This window comes from Ochotona curzoniae, unplaced genomic scaffold (assembly GCF_017591425.1).
Source record: "Ochotona curzoniae isolate NIBS_2020 unplaced genomic scaffold, NIBS_Ocur_1.0 contig_21, whole genome shotgun sequence".
Taxonomy (NCBI): domain Eukaryota; kingdom Metazoa; phylum Chordata; class Mammalia; order Lagomorpha; family Ochotonidae; genus Ochotona; species Ochotona curzoniae.
This window is the reverse complement of record NW_024465322.1, coordinates 8,135,513-8,154,385: the sequence shown is the minus strand read 5'-3', so window position 1 is coordinate 8,154,385 and position 18,873 is coordinate 8,135,513. Positions and strand designations below refer to the sequence as shown.

Below are 18,873 nucleotides of genomic sequence, written 5' to 3'. Positions count from 1 at the left end.
TCAAATTTCCAGATGAGAGAATTCCATGTACCCAAATAACTCAGAACAAAGACTTCTGATATTCACACTCATTTGTTTGTTTATTGTTTTTTTTTTAATTGCAAAGTCAGATACCCATAAAGGAGGAAAGACAGAGAGGAAGATCTTCCGTCCGATGATTCACTTCCCAAGTGACTGCAATGGCTGGTGCTGCGCCAATCTGAAGCCAGGAGCCAGGAGCTCTTCCGGATCTCCCACATGGGTGCAACATCCCAAAGCTTTGGACCGTCCTCGACTGCTTTCCCAGGCCACAAGCAGGGAGCTGGATGGTAAGTGGAGCTGCTGAGATTAGAACCGGCGCCCATATGGAATCCTGGTGCATTCAAGGTAAGGACTGTAGCCACTAGGCCACAGCTCCGGGCCCAATAGTTATTCATTTAAAAATAGAAATTAGCTGTTGCTTGGAATTAATATAGTTGAAATACATTGTGTTTTTCTTTAAAAAAATCAAGAATGTAAGCACTGAAAGAGTAATACGTCAAATGGAAGGATTTAATTTTTAAGAGTCTTTTAATGCTGTTTTCTCTTTTAAACATATGGAGTATATTAGCAAGTTTGTGCAATATGATTCTCAATTTTAAAGCAGTTGGTATTCACAAGCATTCACATTGGACATTTCTCTTTCATTATGAAATATGTGAGTATTATAAAATAGTGCATTCTTATTTCAGATATGAACTAAGTGTAGCTACCTTTGTTTCTTGACTCCAACATTTTATTAGAACAAGAAAGTTAAATGTATACTATTGATTGGACACCCATTCTTGGGATTTTTCTAGAATTATTTAAGTGTCTTATTTATGGCACAATATGAGCCAATTTACTCCAAGGAAGAACAAAAGGCTGAATCTTCTTTTTTCTTTTTATATAAAGCTAAATTCCTATTGGCAAAGTTAGACCACCATACGATGTAAGCAGTACAAGTTAATCGAACATGATAACTCGAAATGAATCAGATAGCCAACAGACCTTAAAAATTGTCAAAATATATTCTGTTTTTCAAAAAAATCTTAACAAATCTTAATATTATTGCCTTGTTAGAGATCTATATTACAACTGTGTAGAGCTGTGATTATTAAAATTTCGCCAAACGCTGAGAAAGCCCTCAAAATATTATATTAGCCTAAAGTTAGGTTTTCAGTTGCACTGAATTCTCAGATATCTGACTAAGATAAAAAATAGCCCAGTTAAATATTAGCAAATTGCATTATGTGTTGTGCCTCTTGTTGGCAGCTGGCTGTAACGGTAAGCCGTCTGTACGTTATCAATTTATCTCGATTCCTTCCGAAGTGGTGCCAGCAGTAATAATCTCAACTTGACCTAATGATTAAAACGCTGTGAAATAATATGGAAAAGCCATCTTCCTAAATGTCTCCGTTTGCACATCAGAGGGTGACGTTACAAATGATTATCGCCAAGAGACACGTTTCATTCTGGTCATGTCTTTCTTCTTAAAAATATTTTCTTTGTCCCATTTAAAATTCATTGCCCTTATTCATCCTTTCAGGCACGGAAATTAAAATTTATGATCACTAAATCATGGCAGCATTCTTAGACGAGATTGGATTAACATACATTTCCCTCGGCAGCTTTCTCAGGAACATCAGAAAAGAAATTCATAATTTATAAGCATTTTTGCTTTATTTGTGACATTGTATTGCAATTGAAACCAAAATATTTGGTTCAGATAATGTTTGAAATGAAGATCAAGATGCACAGTGTAATAATTTGTTTTGTTTTCATCTACTGTTTATAGAAATGTGTTACTTTCCTTATTGACACATTCTGATTGTCTTGATTCATATTGACTGTGTACGTATCTAAAGATAGCTATAACATTAAATGTGTCAACATAGGTAACCTCAAGAAGCTTAAGAAGCTTTCCTACTGCCGGGATTAGAACCAGTGCCCATATGGTATCCTGGCGCATGCAAGGCGAGGACTTTCGCCACTAGGCTACCGCGTTGGGCCCACGATATTTCTATGCATGCTCAGGGAAAATCTGAACCTTCCTGCATTGCCACCGGGATATCCTCTCTTGTTTCTCTGTATTTGGAAAGAAAGGGGACTGTGTGGCCAGGGGTGTGATTTCATTGCGGTCTTACATAAGGACAGCAGGGAACACTCTCAAGACCTTGCCATTTGATTCATACTCACCGGAGTGTTGGGGGCCATCCCATGTAGGGGGCTATGTTTTCTAAAATTCACGTAGACGTTAACAATCAGCAGCCTGTTTACCTGATCTGGAGTGTGCACAGCCATGCACGGAATCAAGGATGCAGAGTCACAACAACAGCTTGGAATCAGGTTACATAGAGACGCAAGTTAACAGACGAAGATGCAGTTAACCCGGGTCAAAGCACCTTTGGGTGCTTTGTCCAAGTCACGTGACACAAAAGTGAGCCCATGCCTCTTTCAATCATGAAGGGAAAATGGTTGAAGAACCCAAGGTAGATATTCACAGTATGAAGGGACGGCATGGGCATTTTTAAAAGTGTAAAATGATGACAAAGCTGTGAAAAAAATTGCCATTAGGAACAAAATCAAATATTAAAAATCATGTTTGCATAAGCCAAACGCAGCGTTACACAAAGGTCATTTGCATTCATCTCCAAAGAGAGTTGCAATTGAAAGACCTGTGTCATATCCTTCACTTTCAGCAGCTCCTTGACAACACCTTGCAAATGTCTCCGTAGGTCAGTTTCGCTTTAATATACAATTACTTTCCACCCAAGCATTCTTTCAACAGAGGCACTTAACTTAAATCAATTTCTATAATTGAATAACTGAAAATTATCTCATCACTCCAGTTTCACTTAATATCTCTGAAGTATTAAGGAAAACACTTAAAAATGTCCCAGATTCTTTTCATCCACCTTCACCACAAAAACATAATTCCACAAAGCCTGGCTCTCTGAGCAGTGTACTTTCTACATGAGACTTTTTCAGTTTGAACTGGAGGAAGAAATAGGAAGCGTGACAGTATGGTCCTACTTCAAAGTGTCCATCTTTAACCTGGTGAAACAAACGAGAGAATTCATTTTGTGATCCTCTAATTTAGTAAGCAAAACCCAACTTGTCATGTCTCACACTGGAATACACAGATGTTTAACTCATTTATTGATTAATACTGATGCTTACTGAATCTCAAACCCGCTTCAGAACAGCAAATATCAGTTATAAATGGACCAACCAGTGGCCTAAGCACTGCTTGAGCATACCATCTTCCTAGATGTTGTAACTACATCTAAAATTAAAAACAACAACAACAACAAAAACCAGAAACATAGTGCTTAGCTTGGCCATATAAAGCAGCAGCACTGGAAACGTAGCAGGAACTAAACGAACAGCTCTTTTTAAACGTTTACTTCCTCATTTTGAAAAGCAGGAAGGGAGAAAGGGGGAGACACAGATGTCCCACCCGTTGGCTTACTCAGTGCCTGCAGTGTGTGAAGCGGGGTCAGCCAAAGCTGGCGCTAGGAACTCTATCCCTGTCTCCCATAAGGAGGGCAGGGACCTTCTCCCTGTGCAGGCGACTGCATTAGGAAGCAGGAACCGGGAACAGCGCTGGGGCTGACGCACTTGCACTTCGCTATTGGAGGCAGGTGCCTAGCCATTATCTGTCTGCCCCTTGGTAAGCAGCTCTTAAAAACGTATGAATTAGGTTATTTATACAAAAAGAGGAGAGGGAGCGAGGGAGGGGGAGAGGGAGAGAGAGAGAGAGAGAGAGAATGAGAATGAATCATCCATCAGCCTGTTCGCTGTCCAAAAGGTGAAGTCTGGGACAGGCCAAAGCCAGGAGCCAGGAACTCCATCTGGATTTCCCACATGAGTGGCAGGACCACTGCCTTCCCAGGAACGTTAACAGGGAGCTGAATGGGAAGCAGATCAGCCAACACTCAAACCCACAGTCTCAAAGGATGCTGGTGTCACAGGCAGCAGCTTAACGTACTGCACCTACCCAGATCTTCTCCTGAGCAATTCTTGAATGACAGAAAGAATATCATTGTTTGTTACAGAGTCTTGAGGGGAAGATATTGCTTTGAGAGAACAACCATACGACAGAAATCCCTGAGGAAATAAGGTTATAACCTTGGCAATCTAGTATGACTAAGAATTAGAGATACGAGCAGATATTTGAGGTCAACAATTTGATCCTTTGAGCAAAGTGAAAAGATCAAATGAAATATGTTGACTTTTAGTGAGTGAATAAGCAGAATATACTGAATAGATTATTTGAGGCATATTAAGCAAGGAAAGATTTAACAAAAACAATTTAGTAATTTTGGATACTTCATGGAAAGTGACTAGAGGAGAAACAAGTGTGGAATTGAAAAGATAACACATGTGACATGGGATGGTGGTTTGTTCCAAGGTGGCAATTTAAAATAATCTAGGTATAAAATATATTTGAGAAGTAGAAATTGCATCAACAAGATGGAAGTGTGGGCCAGGTGTTAATAAATCTCCAAGATTTGAGTACCTTTTGAAACAAGAAGTCACTGAAGTGTAGCCCCAGTCTACTTCTAACCCGGAGGTGACCGTGGAACCCAGGTATCCCTGAGTGCAACGTAGAAATACTAAACTGGGTCTTCAGCAATGACCTGAATGTCCAGTTCTCAGACTGCCTTTAATAAGCCAGAGTACTAAAGGGGCTATCAGAGGGCAAGAAGAAAAACCAAAAGCCATTTGATATGCCCAGATTTATAAACCGTTCCATACACTAATAAGAAATATGTGTCAGGATTCATCCAGCACATTGAAATTCCTATTCAGCCTAAATGGTTCTCCATCTTATTTTTTTCATTCCTGATGGGCATAAAAAAAAAAAAACCCATCCAATCTCCAAGCAGGAAGGGAAGTTGGTGATGCAGCACTTTTTTTTTCTCAGCTGGCATAGTGCTGACTGGCTTTTCCACTCAGTGCTCTCGTCCTCAAGCTGGAAGGACAGGGCCAAGAATTAGACACCCAGGCTCAAGCTTGCCTGACTCAGGGTTGCTCCAGCAACCCCACACAAGTGGTCAATTGACAGATGGCCAGCTCTCTGCTTGTCTGCCTTTGCAGGTTAACAAGATGCCCATCTTGGTGGAAGCAGGCTTTCAGTTTCCATTTAAGCCTTTAAATATTCCAGAAGCAGATTGTTCAGGAGGTACGGGATGGCACTCGGGTCCTCTGACACTAGTGCTGCTCAACCCTTTTGACTTGGACAATGCAGTTTCTCTCTAAAGAAACACATACAAACACACAGAAAGCCTCATACAGTTGATGGGATATCAACCAGGAATACAAGAATGGTTGAGATCATCTGAGATTCGATCACATGTAAATCAAACATCCTCATTCCCCATAAACTTTAGTATAATAAGTCAAGATCTGGCATCTCATCAGAAGCCAATGAGACATTGTGTGAAGAGCAAAGGTCAGGTCTGAGATCCATGTCCAAGCTGTGTCACACGTTGGGGGGTCACCAGTAAATCCTTTCAGTAATGGGGAGTCAGACTTTACTTCAAAGCCACATTAATAATGAAGGTGATAAGACAGCTGAGGAGCCAGTAATGTAATAGCTATGCCTAAGTCATAATAAAGTTTCTTATCTATATAACGATTTAAATTTTTATTTATACCACTTCATTGGTTATCACTAGGAAGAGTCTTCTTCAGGCTTCAGCTGCCAATGTCAGAAACTGCCTTTCATCTTACAGCTCAGAATTTGGATGTTGGATTATATGGTCTGTCTGTAAGCCCGAGGTTTTTATTGTTTTACCCTACATGTGTTTCCCAGTTTACAAACTGCGTTGTTCATTTACACATCAACATCAAGCCAAGAGCTCTGTAAGCTTTCACACAAGTTTATATCTTCACAACCTCACCTCGAGGTGTCACAGTCAGGTGTTGAATTTGACAGAGTACAAAGGAACCGACCAATGGCACTTACCTCTGTCACTGTCATAGAGGTAGGCGAACTTGTCCCACTGGTAGTACTCAATCAAGCTGAGGAGTGCCCCTTTCATGTCAGGTCTCATCTGAATGACAAATGGATGGGTACCATCTGTGGGGAAGCTGGGAGTGATGAAGGAGACGTGGAGAGTTCCACAAAATGATGTGATGGTGTTTACAGACTTCTTGTCATAAAATCCAAAAATAGCATAGACTCCTCTTGAAAACTGAGAGCAGACTAGAATAGAAAACACAGGAGGAATAAGTTATTATGGTTAGCATATAGTCACAAGGATTTGCTTGAAACCATCTCTTTATAGAAGTTCAAAATCATTAATAGATGGTGCATAATGGTCACCAAAATTTACAAGTACATCTTAACATTCTTTCCGAGGAGGTCAAACTGATCATCCTTCAAAAAGGATTTCCATTTCTTTTTAAATCATCAGGCATAAAACTCTTCCCTTTAAAAGATGATGAAAATGCTCTGGAGATAGTAAAAGTGGTGGTTGGGCAACACTGTCAATGTACTAAATGCTAATGCTTTGCATGCCTTAAAATGGTTACCGAAAAATTATATCATCTCAACAAGAAACTTTAATGTCAAAAAGGAGAATAGTTCTGGCTATCACATACGGATTATGGTTTGACACATGTCCGAAACATATTTTAGGAAAGACACAGAAAAATGTGCAAAAGAAATCATGAGTTAATAAACTAGGACACAAACTGGTGTTCTTGCTTCCTTCAATTCAAACTCAGACAATATGTTTTTGTTTTGTTTTGCTTTTTTTCATCTGGATTAGTGAACTAGATATCCGACTGCCCTCTGTTTCCATTGTATCCCTTTCATTCAATTCTCCGTGATACGATCAAAATGATTTTCTGAAGCAGATCTTTCGATACCTCTTTGAATAATAATTTTAAGACTAATTCCCCAAAGGACTCTAAAGAAACCGCCTTCAAGATAGCCCTAGGACCAGCATTTCAGGGCTACCACATGGCTTTGAATAAAAAAAAATAGTAATGGATGTTTCTCCATCCCAGAATGCAAAGCAAGTGTCCAGTAACACAATCCAGCAACACGGAGCATAATGCCATTCTTAATCAATCAACCCTGTTTGAAGAATTAGACTAATATGATCTAATTTCCTTAACAAAATAGATGCCTTGTCAAAAACTTGCATTGTTTTTGATTAATTGGACTACTGCTAAAATATGTGTAAAGTCTATTAGCCAATCTAGAGAATCTCTAATAGGCTATCACTTTTAGTAATTGTTTATAATATGAAGTGAAAAGATAGCAAGACCCTATTTATTTGAGTGATCATCATGTAAAAAGGATTTCCATTTCCTTTTAACTATTCCTGATATTCAGTTCTAACCGAAGCAGCTTTTTGCGCCTTATCAATATAACCTGTTTGTTGGAATCATTTTTTATCACCAGTCTTTTGCAAACCAGACTGCCATTTCTCAGCAATTGAATGTATGTTTACATTTATTTTATCTAAACATAAAGCAAAGATGAGACTACCTGTTTTTTATTCTTGTTCATATATTTTTGCTCTGCTCTGGGTGTAGAATTTGAAAATAATCTTTAATATGTCAAAACCCTCTATCAATAATTCATAGATATGAAAAACTTTCATTGTTAAAATGCTTCTAGGCAAACTGTAGGGTGATTTTTTTACTTTGTACAATGACATATGTGTACTGACATACAGATCTTAAATTTTAAATTTGCTCAAGTTTTTGTTAAGGCTTAGATCCTGAATTGATGATTCCCTGTGACATATTAAAAGGGAGAATTGCTATAAAATTTTCTCTGAGTCCATTTGATTTCATTTCCTGTAAAGCACCGGCATGTCATCCAGACGCTCTAGGAACATCACGCCATGTAATTTATGAGCAAAACCTCTTCTCATCTTAACTGAAATGGCTTCTATGATGGAAGTAGCAGCCAGCGAAAAAGCAGAATGCTTGATAAAATGTGCCACTGCTTGGCTACGTGGGCACTCATGATCAGGAGCCATCCCTTTCGCCTCCCATTTGTCTTAGGTTCTGGAGTGAGCTGTCAAGGGACTTCCATGCTTATCGCAGCCATCTGGAAATGCTGGCTGAAGCCCAACAGGCACAAGCTGTACAAAACATCCCAAGAAAGTGCAATTCACCTAACACGGCAATTCTCCCATCACTTCCTCCAAGGAAGTTCAGCTCATTTGCTAATGAGCAGACTTTTACCACATCAGCTTTCTGGATAATCTTTGGTCCTTCTCAATGTCCCATCTTTTTTTTTTTTTTTTAGCATTTTGTGGCATACATTCAATTGTTTGTATGAATCCTCAATTTTTTAATGCATTTGTCTCTTAAGGTTCCCTTACTATGCATGCAATTAGTAACCATTTGGTCAACATATCTCATTTCTCCATGTTTATTTACTTGTTCTGTCTTTAAGTAGGTTGTCACTGAGATTAACAACCACATTAACAATCAGAATGCTGCCTTAAGCTAAGACAATTAACACAGTTGGCAGTGACTATCTAAAAATGAAAAACTGGCTGCCATTCTTCTGTATTTTACTTGTTAAGTATTTATTTATGAAAGGAAGAAAGAAAGAAAGAAAAAGAAAAAAATACAGAGAGAGAGAATCTTATTTGCAGTTCATCTTCAAAGTGGACAAAGTGGTCAAGACTGGTTCATACAGAAGCAAGGATCCAGGCCTTCCATGTTGGTAGCAGACACCCAAGCCCTTGGGGCCATCTTTGCTGCATCCCTAAGGATATTAACTGGGGGCTGGATTGGAAGTGGAGCAGCCTAGAAAGTCCCAGGCTGCTGAAATGCAAGGATTGCAGACAGCAGCTTAACCTGAACCACAACACTAGAATCAGTGCATTCATTTTAACACCTAGCCTCAAATCCCCAACACTGCAAACTAATATCACTACTCCTTACCAAAAAAGGATACATCAAAAAGTTCATGCAAAACCAAATTAAAAATACAGTGTATTTAGGCATAGATAATTTTGAAATATCTTTGTAACTTTGTTATGGCATATATTTCCACTAAAGGTTTTGAACACTTATTATGGATACTGGAGTCTTTTGTCACGCTGCCCAAGGAAATCAGTTGCAGTTCTTTGAAATTATTTCTTCATGATTAAAAGTGAAATTAGTCATTTCATTTTCATCTCTACCTTATTCTTCAGTGGTGTTTGCAAACTCTAAAGCCGTTAACAACTTTAGATCTATCCTGTAAACTGCAAGGTTTACTATTACTGATGCTATCAACATAGCATGTTTTTTTTAAAGAGTTACTTATTTTAAGAAGACCAATTTATTTTTAAAAACAATTATAGAAAGATAGAGAGAGATTGGAGGAAGCCAGACAGTAAGAGAGTTTTGTCTGTTGATGCACTTCCCTTTAAGCCACAGCGGCTGAACCAGCTCATGCTGGATATGGGAGCATAGAACACGATATTGGTCCCTCACCAGGGTGCCAGGGACGAATACCTAAGGCATTTTCCACTGTTTTTCCAGGTGCAATAATAAGGTGCTGGGTAGGAAGTAGAGCGACCAGGACTCAAATCAGCACCCTATGGGATGCCCGCGTAACAGACAGTAACATAACCAATGGTGCCACAACGCTGGCACTCAGGCACAACTTTTGAAGTGAGTTACACAATACCAGCATGTTGTACAGTCATCTCTGGAGGAAAAGAAGAAGGAGACTTCAGTTTGGTCCCTGACACTATGACCCATACACTGCTAATTCTAGAATAATTCTAGTGCATAGAATGCATTCGCTTTGAAACTTAATCCCGATTGCAAAGGCACTCAAACTGAATTCTCCTTGAATTAAATATTTAACAGCAAAGGCAAGTGCTTGTAAAAGACACGTTAGGTCAAACAGAAGAAATGTTGGTCTCCTGGTTGTAAGCAACTTGCTCATTATTTTACTTTTTGTTACTACGGGAGGTAAGAGCCAACCCCAATGCTGATGGTGCATCTGACATGCCTTTTTCTCTTGGATCACGCCGCTCGTTTGCGCTGCTAATGATACAGTCTGGGATGCTTTCATGGACAGGTGGACGAATCGCTATGATTCGCTTGTGCTCTTGGAGAGGGCTGCAACGAATGGGGTAGCTAGAGCTTTTCTCCTAGTCTTGACAGTTGGCTTCTAAAATTTCAGCCTCCCTATCTCTCATTATAAAACTTTTAATTGTGTATAAGTTCCACTAGTTCCACGAAAAGAAGAAATTACTGAAATTTTTATACTGAAAAGTTACATTTTTACTATAATTTCCCTCTTTGCTCATCACGCCGTAACTATTTCAATGATTTTGGTTCAGTGATTTAGAATAATGAATTTATGGATCTTTTTTGTCGGGTTCCTGCTGTCCACCAAAATGTGTCTTCTTCTACTGCATTTATTCCACATTAACCAAGCATTTTAAGAATCCACTGTGCACAATTCCTGGTGTCAGGTAGACAGCATTAAGCAAGACAGGTTAGGTACCTAATTACATGAATTTAGAGTAGCAGTATTTTTTGTAAAGATTCATGTATTTTTATTGGAAAGGCAGATCAAATTTACCAAGAGAGGGAGATACAAAGAGAAAGATCTCCCATCTGCTGGTTTACTCCCCAAATGGCCACAACTACAGAGCTGAGCTAATCCGAGCCAGGACCATCTTCCCAGTCTCCCATAAGGTGCCAGGTCAAAAGGTTCTGGGCTGTCCTCCACTGCTTACCCAGGCCACAAGCAGGAAGCTGCATGGGCAGTGGAGCAGTTGGGATACAAACCAGAGCCCATTTGGAATACCAGCACTTGCAAAGTAAGGATTTAGATATTGAGCTATCTCACTGGACTCACTAGACATACAGAGAGAAGTAAAGACAGAATGAAAGATCTCAAATATACTGGTTCACTTCCCAAATGGTCAAAATGGTTGGAGTTGAACCAATTCCAAGACAGGAGCCAGGAGCTTCTCCCAGGTCTCCCATGTAGGTGCATGGTCCCAAGGCTTTGAGCTTTCTTGACTGCCCTCCCAGGCCACAAGCAGGGAGCAGGATGGAAGTGGAGTGGCTGAGTAATGAACTGGTGCCCATACAGGATCCTGGTGTTTGAAGTGGGAGCATTAGCCAGTTGAGACCTCACGCCATGCCCTTTACAAAAGCACATTAAAGTTTAAACTAAATACTCTAAAGACAAATGCTGGTGCCCATGGAATCATCAAATAAATATGCCATTTGCAACAAATGCGAACTCATTCTCTCTGTATCTCGTTCTCTCAAATACAACTTTCATTTCTTATGTGGAACTACAGCTCCTTTGTTCTCAGAAAATGTAGATAAATATTTATGCAGTGGAGGTGAACTGCCTCTTCTATGAGTGGAGCCATTTTAACGTTCGCTAACTTGGGTCTACACCTTCTCTCTCTGAACGTGATGGATGTACACTCAGCAGCAGGTAATTTGACACCTTTCATGAAACTCCCAGTTCTTGAAAAGCCTACACCTGCTCTGTTCATCCTGTTCCCCAGGCCTAACCCAGTGGCTAGCCTGCACACTCTGCAGGAAGAGACTGAATGAAACACGTTTATGATTCGGAGGAAACATGAAGAATAATAAGCACACATACCAACGACACTTTGTATAAATTGGCCCACTGATGATTTTCCCTATAGCCCTGACACACACATCTTTATGGTGATAAATTACTTCTCCTTTGCATACGTTTTGATGCCATTTTTCATAGAAAGATTAAATGTGGTCCCATATCACCACTCAGTGGTGGAAGACTGTGAAGTTGTAATAAAACATTTTTCTTCCTCGCACAACAAACATTTATCCTTCCTGACCTTCATGTTATGTTTGCTGTGTGAGGAGAAATGTCTTAAGTCTATCGCCGTTAACCATATTATATTCAGCTTTTAAAAATCTATAACATTTATTCTGGCTTCATTGATCATCTGAGATAGCAGGCTATAGAAGAGCTGCAGTTACACACAGCAACTCTCCTGTGGATTTTAATGACGGGTCTTGGAGATTTAAACGAAAAGTTACCTCCATTTACAGATGACGCAATTTCACAAAGCAAAGAGCCATTCTCTATCCGCTGGGCACGTATTTCCCTCTCGTAAACACCGATGGTTCTACCCTCTGCAAGTTCTTAACTCCTGCTGTGTGTTAAGTTCTGGGAACCCCGTGCCCTGATGTGATTTCAAGGTTGTGCCATGCTGAATGAGTGCCCGGAGGCCTGGTGTCCAACCCAGACTGTGACAACAGCCAGCTCTGTGCTTCTGGCAAACTGCCACTTTCACGTGTCTTCTTGCCCTCCAAGCTCTCATGGAGCTCAAACTTAGCCCTGGATCACTGAACACCAAAGAAAGAAATTCTAGAAAAAGTCAAATGAGGCTAGATTGTCATCGCCCACACCCTTTCTCGTGTGACATATGTGTGAGAGACATGAAGTATCTTTTCTGGAATGAATGTCAAGCGTTCTCACATGTTCTCACAGTGTTTCTTGCTTTCCTCTTTATAATAGAGTTCTTTGTTTCATTTTGTCCTATTTGTGTTTATAATTTTGGACTATTTTTCTCTGTATTTACTGCCACCCTTGTTTTTAATGTCTCAAAAAATTCTCTACTCTTTTATCTGATTGCAATTATAATATGCAAAATTGAAGGATTGTTCTTTTATTTAAAGATTTATTTATTTTTATTGGAAAGAAAGATTTACAGAGAGAAGAAAGAAAGAGCTTTTATCTGCTGCTTCACTCCCCAAGTGACTGCAATGACTGGTGCTGAACCAATCCCAAACCAGGAGCATCTTCTAAATCTCCTAGATTTAGGGTCCCAAGGCTTTGGGACATTCTTTGCTGCTTCTCCAGGCTACCAGCAGGGAGCCGGATGAGAAGTGGAGTAGGCAGGACACAAACCAGCATCCATATGAGACCGCAGAGCTTGAAGTGGGGAGGGTTAGTCAATTGAGCCAATGTGTCAGGCCTATGGGATTATGTTTTACCAAATACATATTAGCTGCTATTTTAGCCTCCATTAATTTTGTAAAAGCTGTGATAATGTTTACTGCTTGCAAATTAAGAAGAAAACAATATCCAACACCTGAAAGATTTCTACTTAAGAGTGAAATTTTGGGGCCTGGTGCGGTAGCCTAACGGCTAAAGTCCTCGCCTTGAACGCACCGCCTGGATCCCTATGGGCGACAGCTCTAATCCCAGTAGCCCCGCTTCCCATCCAGCTCTATGCTTCCAAGAACGACCCAAGACCTTGGAACCTTGTACCTGTGTGGGAGACCTCAAAGAAGTCTCCAGGCTCCTGGCTTCAGATCAGCTCAGCTGCAGCTGTTGCAGCCGCTTGGGGAGTGAATCAGCAGACGGAAGATCTCCCTCTCAATAAAAATAAATAAATCTTCCAAAAAAGAGTGGGCATGGGTTGTCTTCCACTGCTTTCACAGGCAATTAGCAGGGAGCTGGATCAGAAGTGGGGCACAGGCTCCACGAACCAGCACTCATATGGGATGCTGGCACCACAGGCAGAGGATCAGCCTGCTTTTCACTGAGCTGGTAACCCTGAAAGCAATCTTAACCTTTTTTTCCTTTTTAATATATCCTAATGTATTCATGTCCACATTTTTTTTTCCTGAGAAAAATTTGAGGAATATATTAAAGTCATATTTTTTGAGAAGAAGTTCATATTCAGCTAGATTCATCTCCATAGCCATTTTTGGAGCATTTGTAATCAAACCGATGTGATTATAAATCACGTCTCAGCCGGCTTATCAGCATCAGTCACAGCCCAGTTCCGATTTGCCTTGTGGCACTTTACACCTCGCTCAGCAAAGAAACTGTGAAATGTGAAAACGAATGCAGCATTTTTCAAGAGGCGGAAAAAGAGACCAAACTCCCCTCTGCCAGGCTTCTGCGCAGGCGCAATCAGAGGCAGGACCCTGCTCTCGGGTTTCACACCAGCACGTCCGGTACTCCAAGACTTGAATCATCACCATTCTCTTCCAGAATCTGCACCAACAGGGGACTAAAGTCACAAGAGCCAGTGGAGAAAAGCCAGGCCCTTTGATCCCGGTCACAGCATCTCCATCAGGAGACCCAATGCCTGCTCCCCGCAGCTTTTTCCAAGGGGGGAAAAATGGGCTTTTTAATATCTCACCCGCACATTAGCAAGTTTCAATTTTGAAATTTCCCTTTCTGATCAGTGATCCATGCCATCACTGCAACATCAGCCAAATTTTTAACCAAAAATGGAAAGATGGCTAGCTATTTCTTCAAAATAACCGAAAAAAATGTTGGATGCAGGCATGTACAATTTCCTCAAAGCAGAGAACACAGCATTTAAGACATGGTCTTGAACACTCGCATTCCAAGCCAGAGCACCTGGTTCAAGCACCGCTATCTGCTTCCGGAACAGCCTCTTAGGACGCACAGTGCGGGAGGCAGCCTGTGATGGCTACAGCACCTGCATCCCTGGTACCCACGGGAGACCTGGATAGAGTTTCTGGCTCCTGGTTTCAACTAAAGCCAGCCCTGGCTGTTGTGGCCATTTAGAGAGGAGATCAGCGGAAGGAGGATCTTGTTCACTTGCTCTCTGTTGCCTCTCAAATAAATACTATATTAAAAACAGGTCATTTATTGTTAACTGTTAATGACAGTTCTGTACATTTATCCTTGGAAAATATGTCTAGTACCTCTCTGGCCTTATAATAGAATCAGATAATAAAACAAATATTACTATTGTTTTACAGATGAAAATCCCAGTGTTTTTTGTCTAAAGATTAATAGTGAATATGTTATTGATTTTGAAAACACATGAATTTAAAATCAAGGGTAAAATTAAAAAAAAAAAGAATGGGAAATTAAACATGTGAATAAAAGTCTCAGAATAAGAAGTAGTAAAATGGGCCCAGCACAATGGCTCAGTGGCCAACTCCAGACCTTGCAAGTGCTGGAATCCTATATGAGCACTGCTTCAAGCTCCAGCTGCTCCACTGCCCTTCCAGCTCCCTGTTTGTGGCCAAAGAAAGCAGTCGAGAAAGGCCCAAAGCCTTGGAAACCTGCATGGGAATAGGAGACCCAGAAGAAACTCCTGGCTCCTGGCTTTGAATCGGCTCAACACAGCTTGATTAAGAGTCTAAGCTTTTATTATATGGAAAAGTAAAATAATTTTTATATGTGGGAAAATAGGAAAATCTAAATGCAGATATGTCAATTGCTTAAAAATTATTAAAAAGTAACACCTAAGTAGCTTTTAAACATTTCCTTCTCCTCCAAATTTTTTACACATAGTTGAAATTGTGAAAGAGGGCCTTTGACATGCACTTAAAAGCAAACTCTAACTGAAAGAATAAACTAGGTGACCTAGTTTGCTTCTGTGTCTTTTTGGGGTTCTGTTGCATTGTTGTTGGAATGTCAGCTCGTACCCCTGCTCTAGGTTCAGGCTAATGACAACGATGGGAAGCTAGGCTGGAAATAACCCAAGTGACAGTCCTACGCAGACATGTGCAGGGATCCAAATTGTGATATTTTGTATGGAGTTTTAAAAAAAAATGTTTTCAGCAATATATTTCCTAGCCGAAGCTGTCTGTGAAACAACAATTATTGTTGGTGAATTGGCACAGAATGAGCAATTTGCTTCTCACACTTTCCCTGACCCAAAATGCAAAGTCCTTGACCTACTTGTCTCCCTCTGTCTCCTCCTTATTCATCGGAACTTCCTGCATCCTTCCACCAACTTCCACTGTTATTGAAAATCCAAGACAGCAAGCAACCAGTTTTCTGTATTCTTATGTTTTCTTAAATATTTATTATCAATCCTTCAAACTCCTCAGTGTTGCCTTGCCTCAGAAAATACTGCTTGTCTATAAATATTTTCTTTAGGTTCCTATTTCTTATTAACAGAAGCAGCACATGTTGATGCAGGTATAAATAATAGATGGCCACACACATGCCACGTAAATGAGCACATCTCCCAGAATCTATACACTTGATTCCTAGGCCTCTCCATGCGCTGTACTCGGCATGACCAGGAAAGTAGTACTGGCTTTGCAACTATGTAATGATCAGGTGCTAGAATTATCATAAGGGTTGTTCCTGAAGTTTGGAAGAGTAACAAGGCTTGACAGAGGCTAAAGGCATATTGGGAAAGTGCTACTAGACACTGGAAACATTAAAATCCATGTGTGGAGTTAACCAAAACATTGTTAAAACTGTCACCTTACATATGAGAAGGTCTTCAAAAAGTTTATGGGAAAATGTACACTGGTTTAAAAAAAATAGCATGGATTTCAAAACTGTATATGCCAAATTAAATTTATGTCTTTATTTCCATTTTCTCTGAACTCTCTTGAAGTGCCCTTGCAAGTTGATAGATTGCAAATATACTAAAATGAACTTGCGACTCTGGCAGGACACTGAAAGGGAGGGACAAGAAGAAATGAGCTGGACAGAGATGGCTGCAATTTGCCAGCAGAATTTCAATGGAACATGGGAGGGTCAGGACGTGCTGGGGCAGCCAAAACACTGCGTTGTATTTCTGGTACCTCCACATGTCAAAGTTAGAAATGTTCTTGGAACAATTGAATCAAGATTTTTCCCAGATAGAGTCAGCAAAAATTTAACAAAAAAGGGTTTTTTTAAAGTTAACAAAAGATTGAAAGAAAAAGATTTCCTTAAAACATTTGTAGATACAAGTGTGGGAACATGAAGTGAACTCCAGTAGGAGCCATAGAAAATCTGCAGTCATCTTAAGGATGTTAAGTCAGTTTGAACTTAAATGTACACAAACAGTTCAAAAGCTATTTCTATAGGAAGCAGGCTGAGAAAGCTACTCATTTGCAAACACAGGGTATTTCTTCCAGAAAAGGAAACACAGATGCAAATTAGCAAGAGGCATCTGAGTGTGGTTGAGAGGAATGAGCCTAGGAAATGTCTAGAAGCAGAATGGCCCAACCTCTACGCCTGGAGCACACACAGGCTAGATTTTAGCTGTGCTCTAGACCAGCCACTTCTAAAACGGATATCCAATGAGCTCATGAAGAATTCATATTATGGGAAAGCCATCCATAGGTTTTAAAATGGTTTTATACCAAAGCAAAATGCATCCTTTAATTCCATTTTCTATTATTTTTTTTTGTAATACCCTCATATGAGCCTGCTATTTCTGTTATCAGCCATTACGGAATGGGGCTATCTGATCCTGCTCACTCTTTATGCTGGTGAGGAAGATGTGTAAAGAAAGAGTGAGGAAGATTTGTTATTATTATTATTGTTTTTAGTTCACAGTTCTCTGGACAAAGAGGAGCTTTGCCCACAAAAGTTTCATCTACATACAGATCTGGTGCCAAGGATGACATCAGGGAATGCGAGCTAAAGGCCATAAATCAGGAACGTCTGGAGGTGTTACAAAGGAGTGTTTCACATAGGAATCCTTGGAGCCAGAGCCCTGATTGCAAGAGATTTTTACTATGATGAAACAAAATAAATCATGTCCCCTGTTATTTATGCCTGTGTGCAAGTACTTTATTCTCCACTTAGGGCATTTCCATGTGACTTGCTTTGATCAACAGGCGATACGCAAACGCACTTGAATCAGAGGTCTGACGAACACTTATATGATTCCTTCTCTATCCTTCCTATTAATTGGCTAAGATCTATTTTTTAAAGTTTTATTTAGTTTATTTGAACACAGAATGGGGTCCTGCATGATGGCTCAGTGACTAAATTCTTGCCTTGCACATGTCAGGATCCCATATGCCAGGATCCCATATGGGCGCTGGTTATTGTCTTGGCTGTTTCGATTCCCATTGAGCTCCTTGGAGAAGCAGTAGAGGATGGTCCAAAGCCTTGGGACCCTGCACCGATTGGGAGACCTGAAAGAAGCTCCTGCCTGCTGGTTTCGAATCAGCTCAGTTCCAGCTGTGGCAGCCTCTTGGGGAGTGAACCAGCAGATGGAAGATCTTCCTCAGAGTCTCTCCTCTTCTCAAATCTGCCTTTCAACCCAGATAAATGAATATTTTTAAAAAATAAAGGCAAAATGATAGAGACAGAGGTAGAAAAAAAGCGAGAGAGAGAGAGAGAGAGAAAGAGAGAGAGAAAAAGACATCTTCCTTTTCTGCTGGTCCAAATTCCACAACAGCTAGAGCTGGGCAAAATCAGGATGCCAATATTGGTTCAATAGTTCAGTTTTCAATAAATTCACATTCTTTCTTTCCCTTCAGGTTCCATAGTTTTTGACAGCTTCTTAATCCAAGCATTCATCTTCTGAATATTTTGTGATTTGAAAGTGTGGTTTACGTAACTTCCATGCTATGTAAGTCTGAGTCTCTGATTTGTATCATTTCCGTCTCACTGAAGAACTGCTTTCATTATCTCTTCCAAGTTCAAGTCTGTGCGGCTTCTTCTCTTTTAAACAATAACTCTTTTAAACTTACATAAATCCGTGTTAGTGGAGGCATTTTTTTTTTCAACACTTTGGGTATTTCATCCCACTCACTTCCTGCTCACATGACATCCTGGGGACAGAGAGCTGTCACTTTTGCCCGTGGTCTTCTCCAAGGGCAGGTGTTTCTCTCCCATCTCCCCAAGGCTTATCTCAAGATTTATTTTCTTTATCTCCTGCTTGCCTAAGTTTTAGCATACAGTTAAGTATAAGAATTTGGAGCATTTCTCCAAGTCGTCTGAATCTGTGGTTTGATGTCTGACAGTAATTTGGGGAAATTTCACTCATTATGACTCTTGTTCGATTCTGGTTCGCAGTACACATCTGAGCTAGCTTTGGGTGAACTGTCGCCTTTGTAGATCTTAGCAAATTATCTTGGTGACTGTCAACTCACCACCTGTTCATTCCCACGCCCCTGTCATGTCTC

General features: G+C 40.2%; 1 protein-coding gene across 3 annotated transcripts in view; it reads right to left on the bottom strand.

Annotated features, from left to right (window-relative positions):
• Positions 1-18,873, bottom strand: part of GRIA2 (glutamate ionotropic receptor AMPA type subunit 2) — a 97,160-nt gene that overhangs the window by 41,258 nt on the left and 37,029 nt on the right. For all 3 annotated transcript variants that reach the window (XM_040971324.1, XM_040971321.1, XM_040971322.1), the window contains one exon: positions 5,975-6,214. In XM_040971324.1, the coding sequence (XP_040827258.1) occupies positions 5,975-6,214 (240 nt within the window). The remainder of the gene's footprint in view (positions 1-5,974; positions 6,215-18,873) is intronic.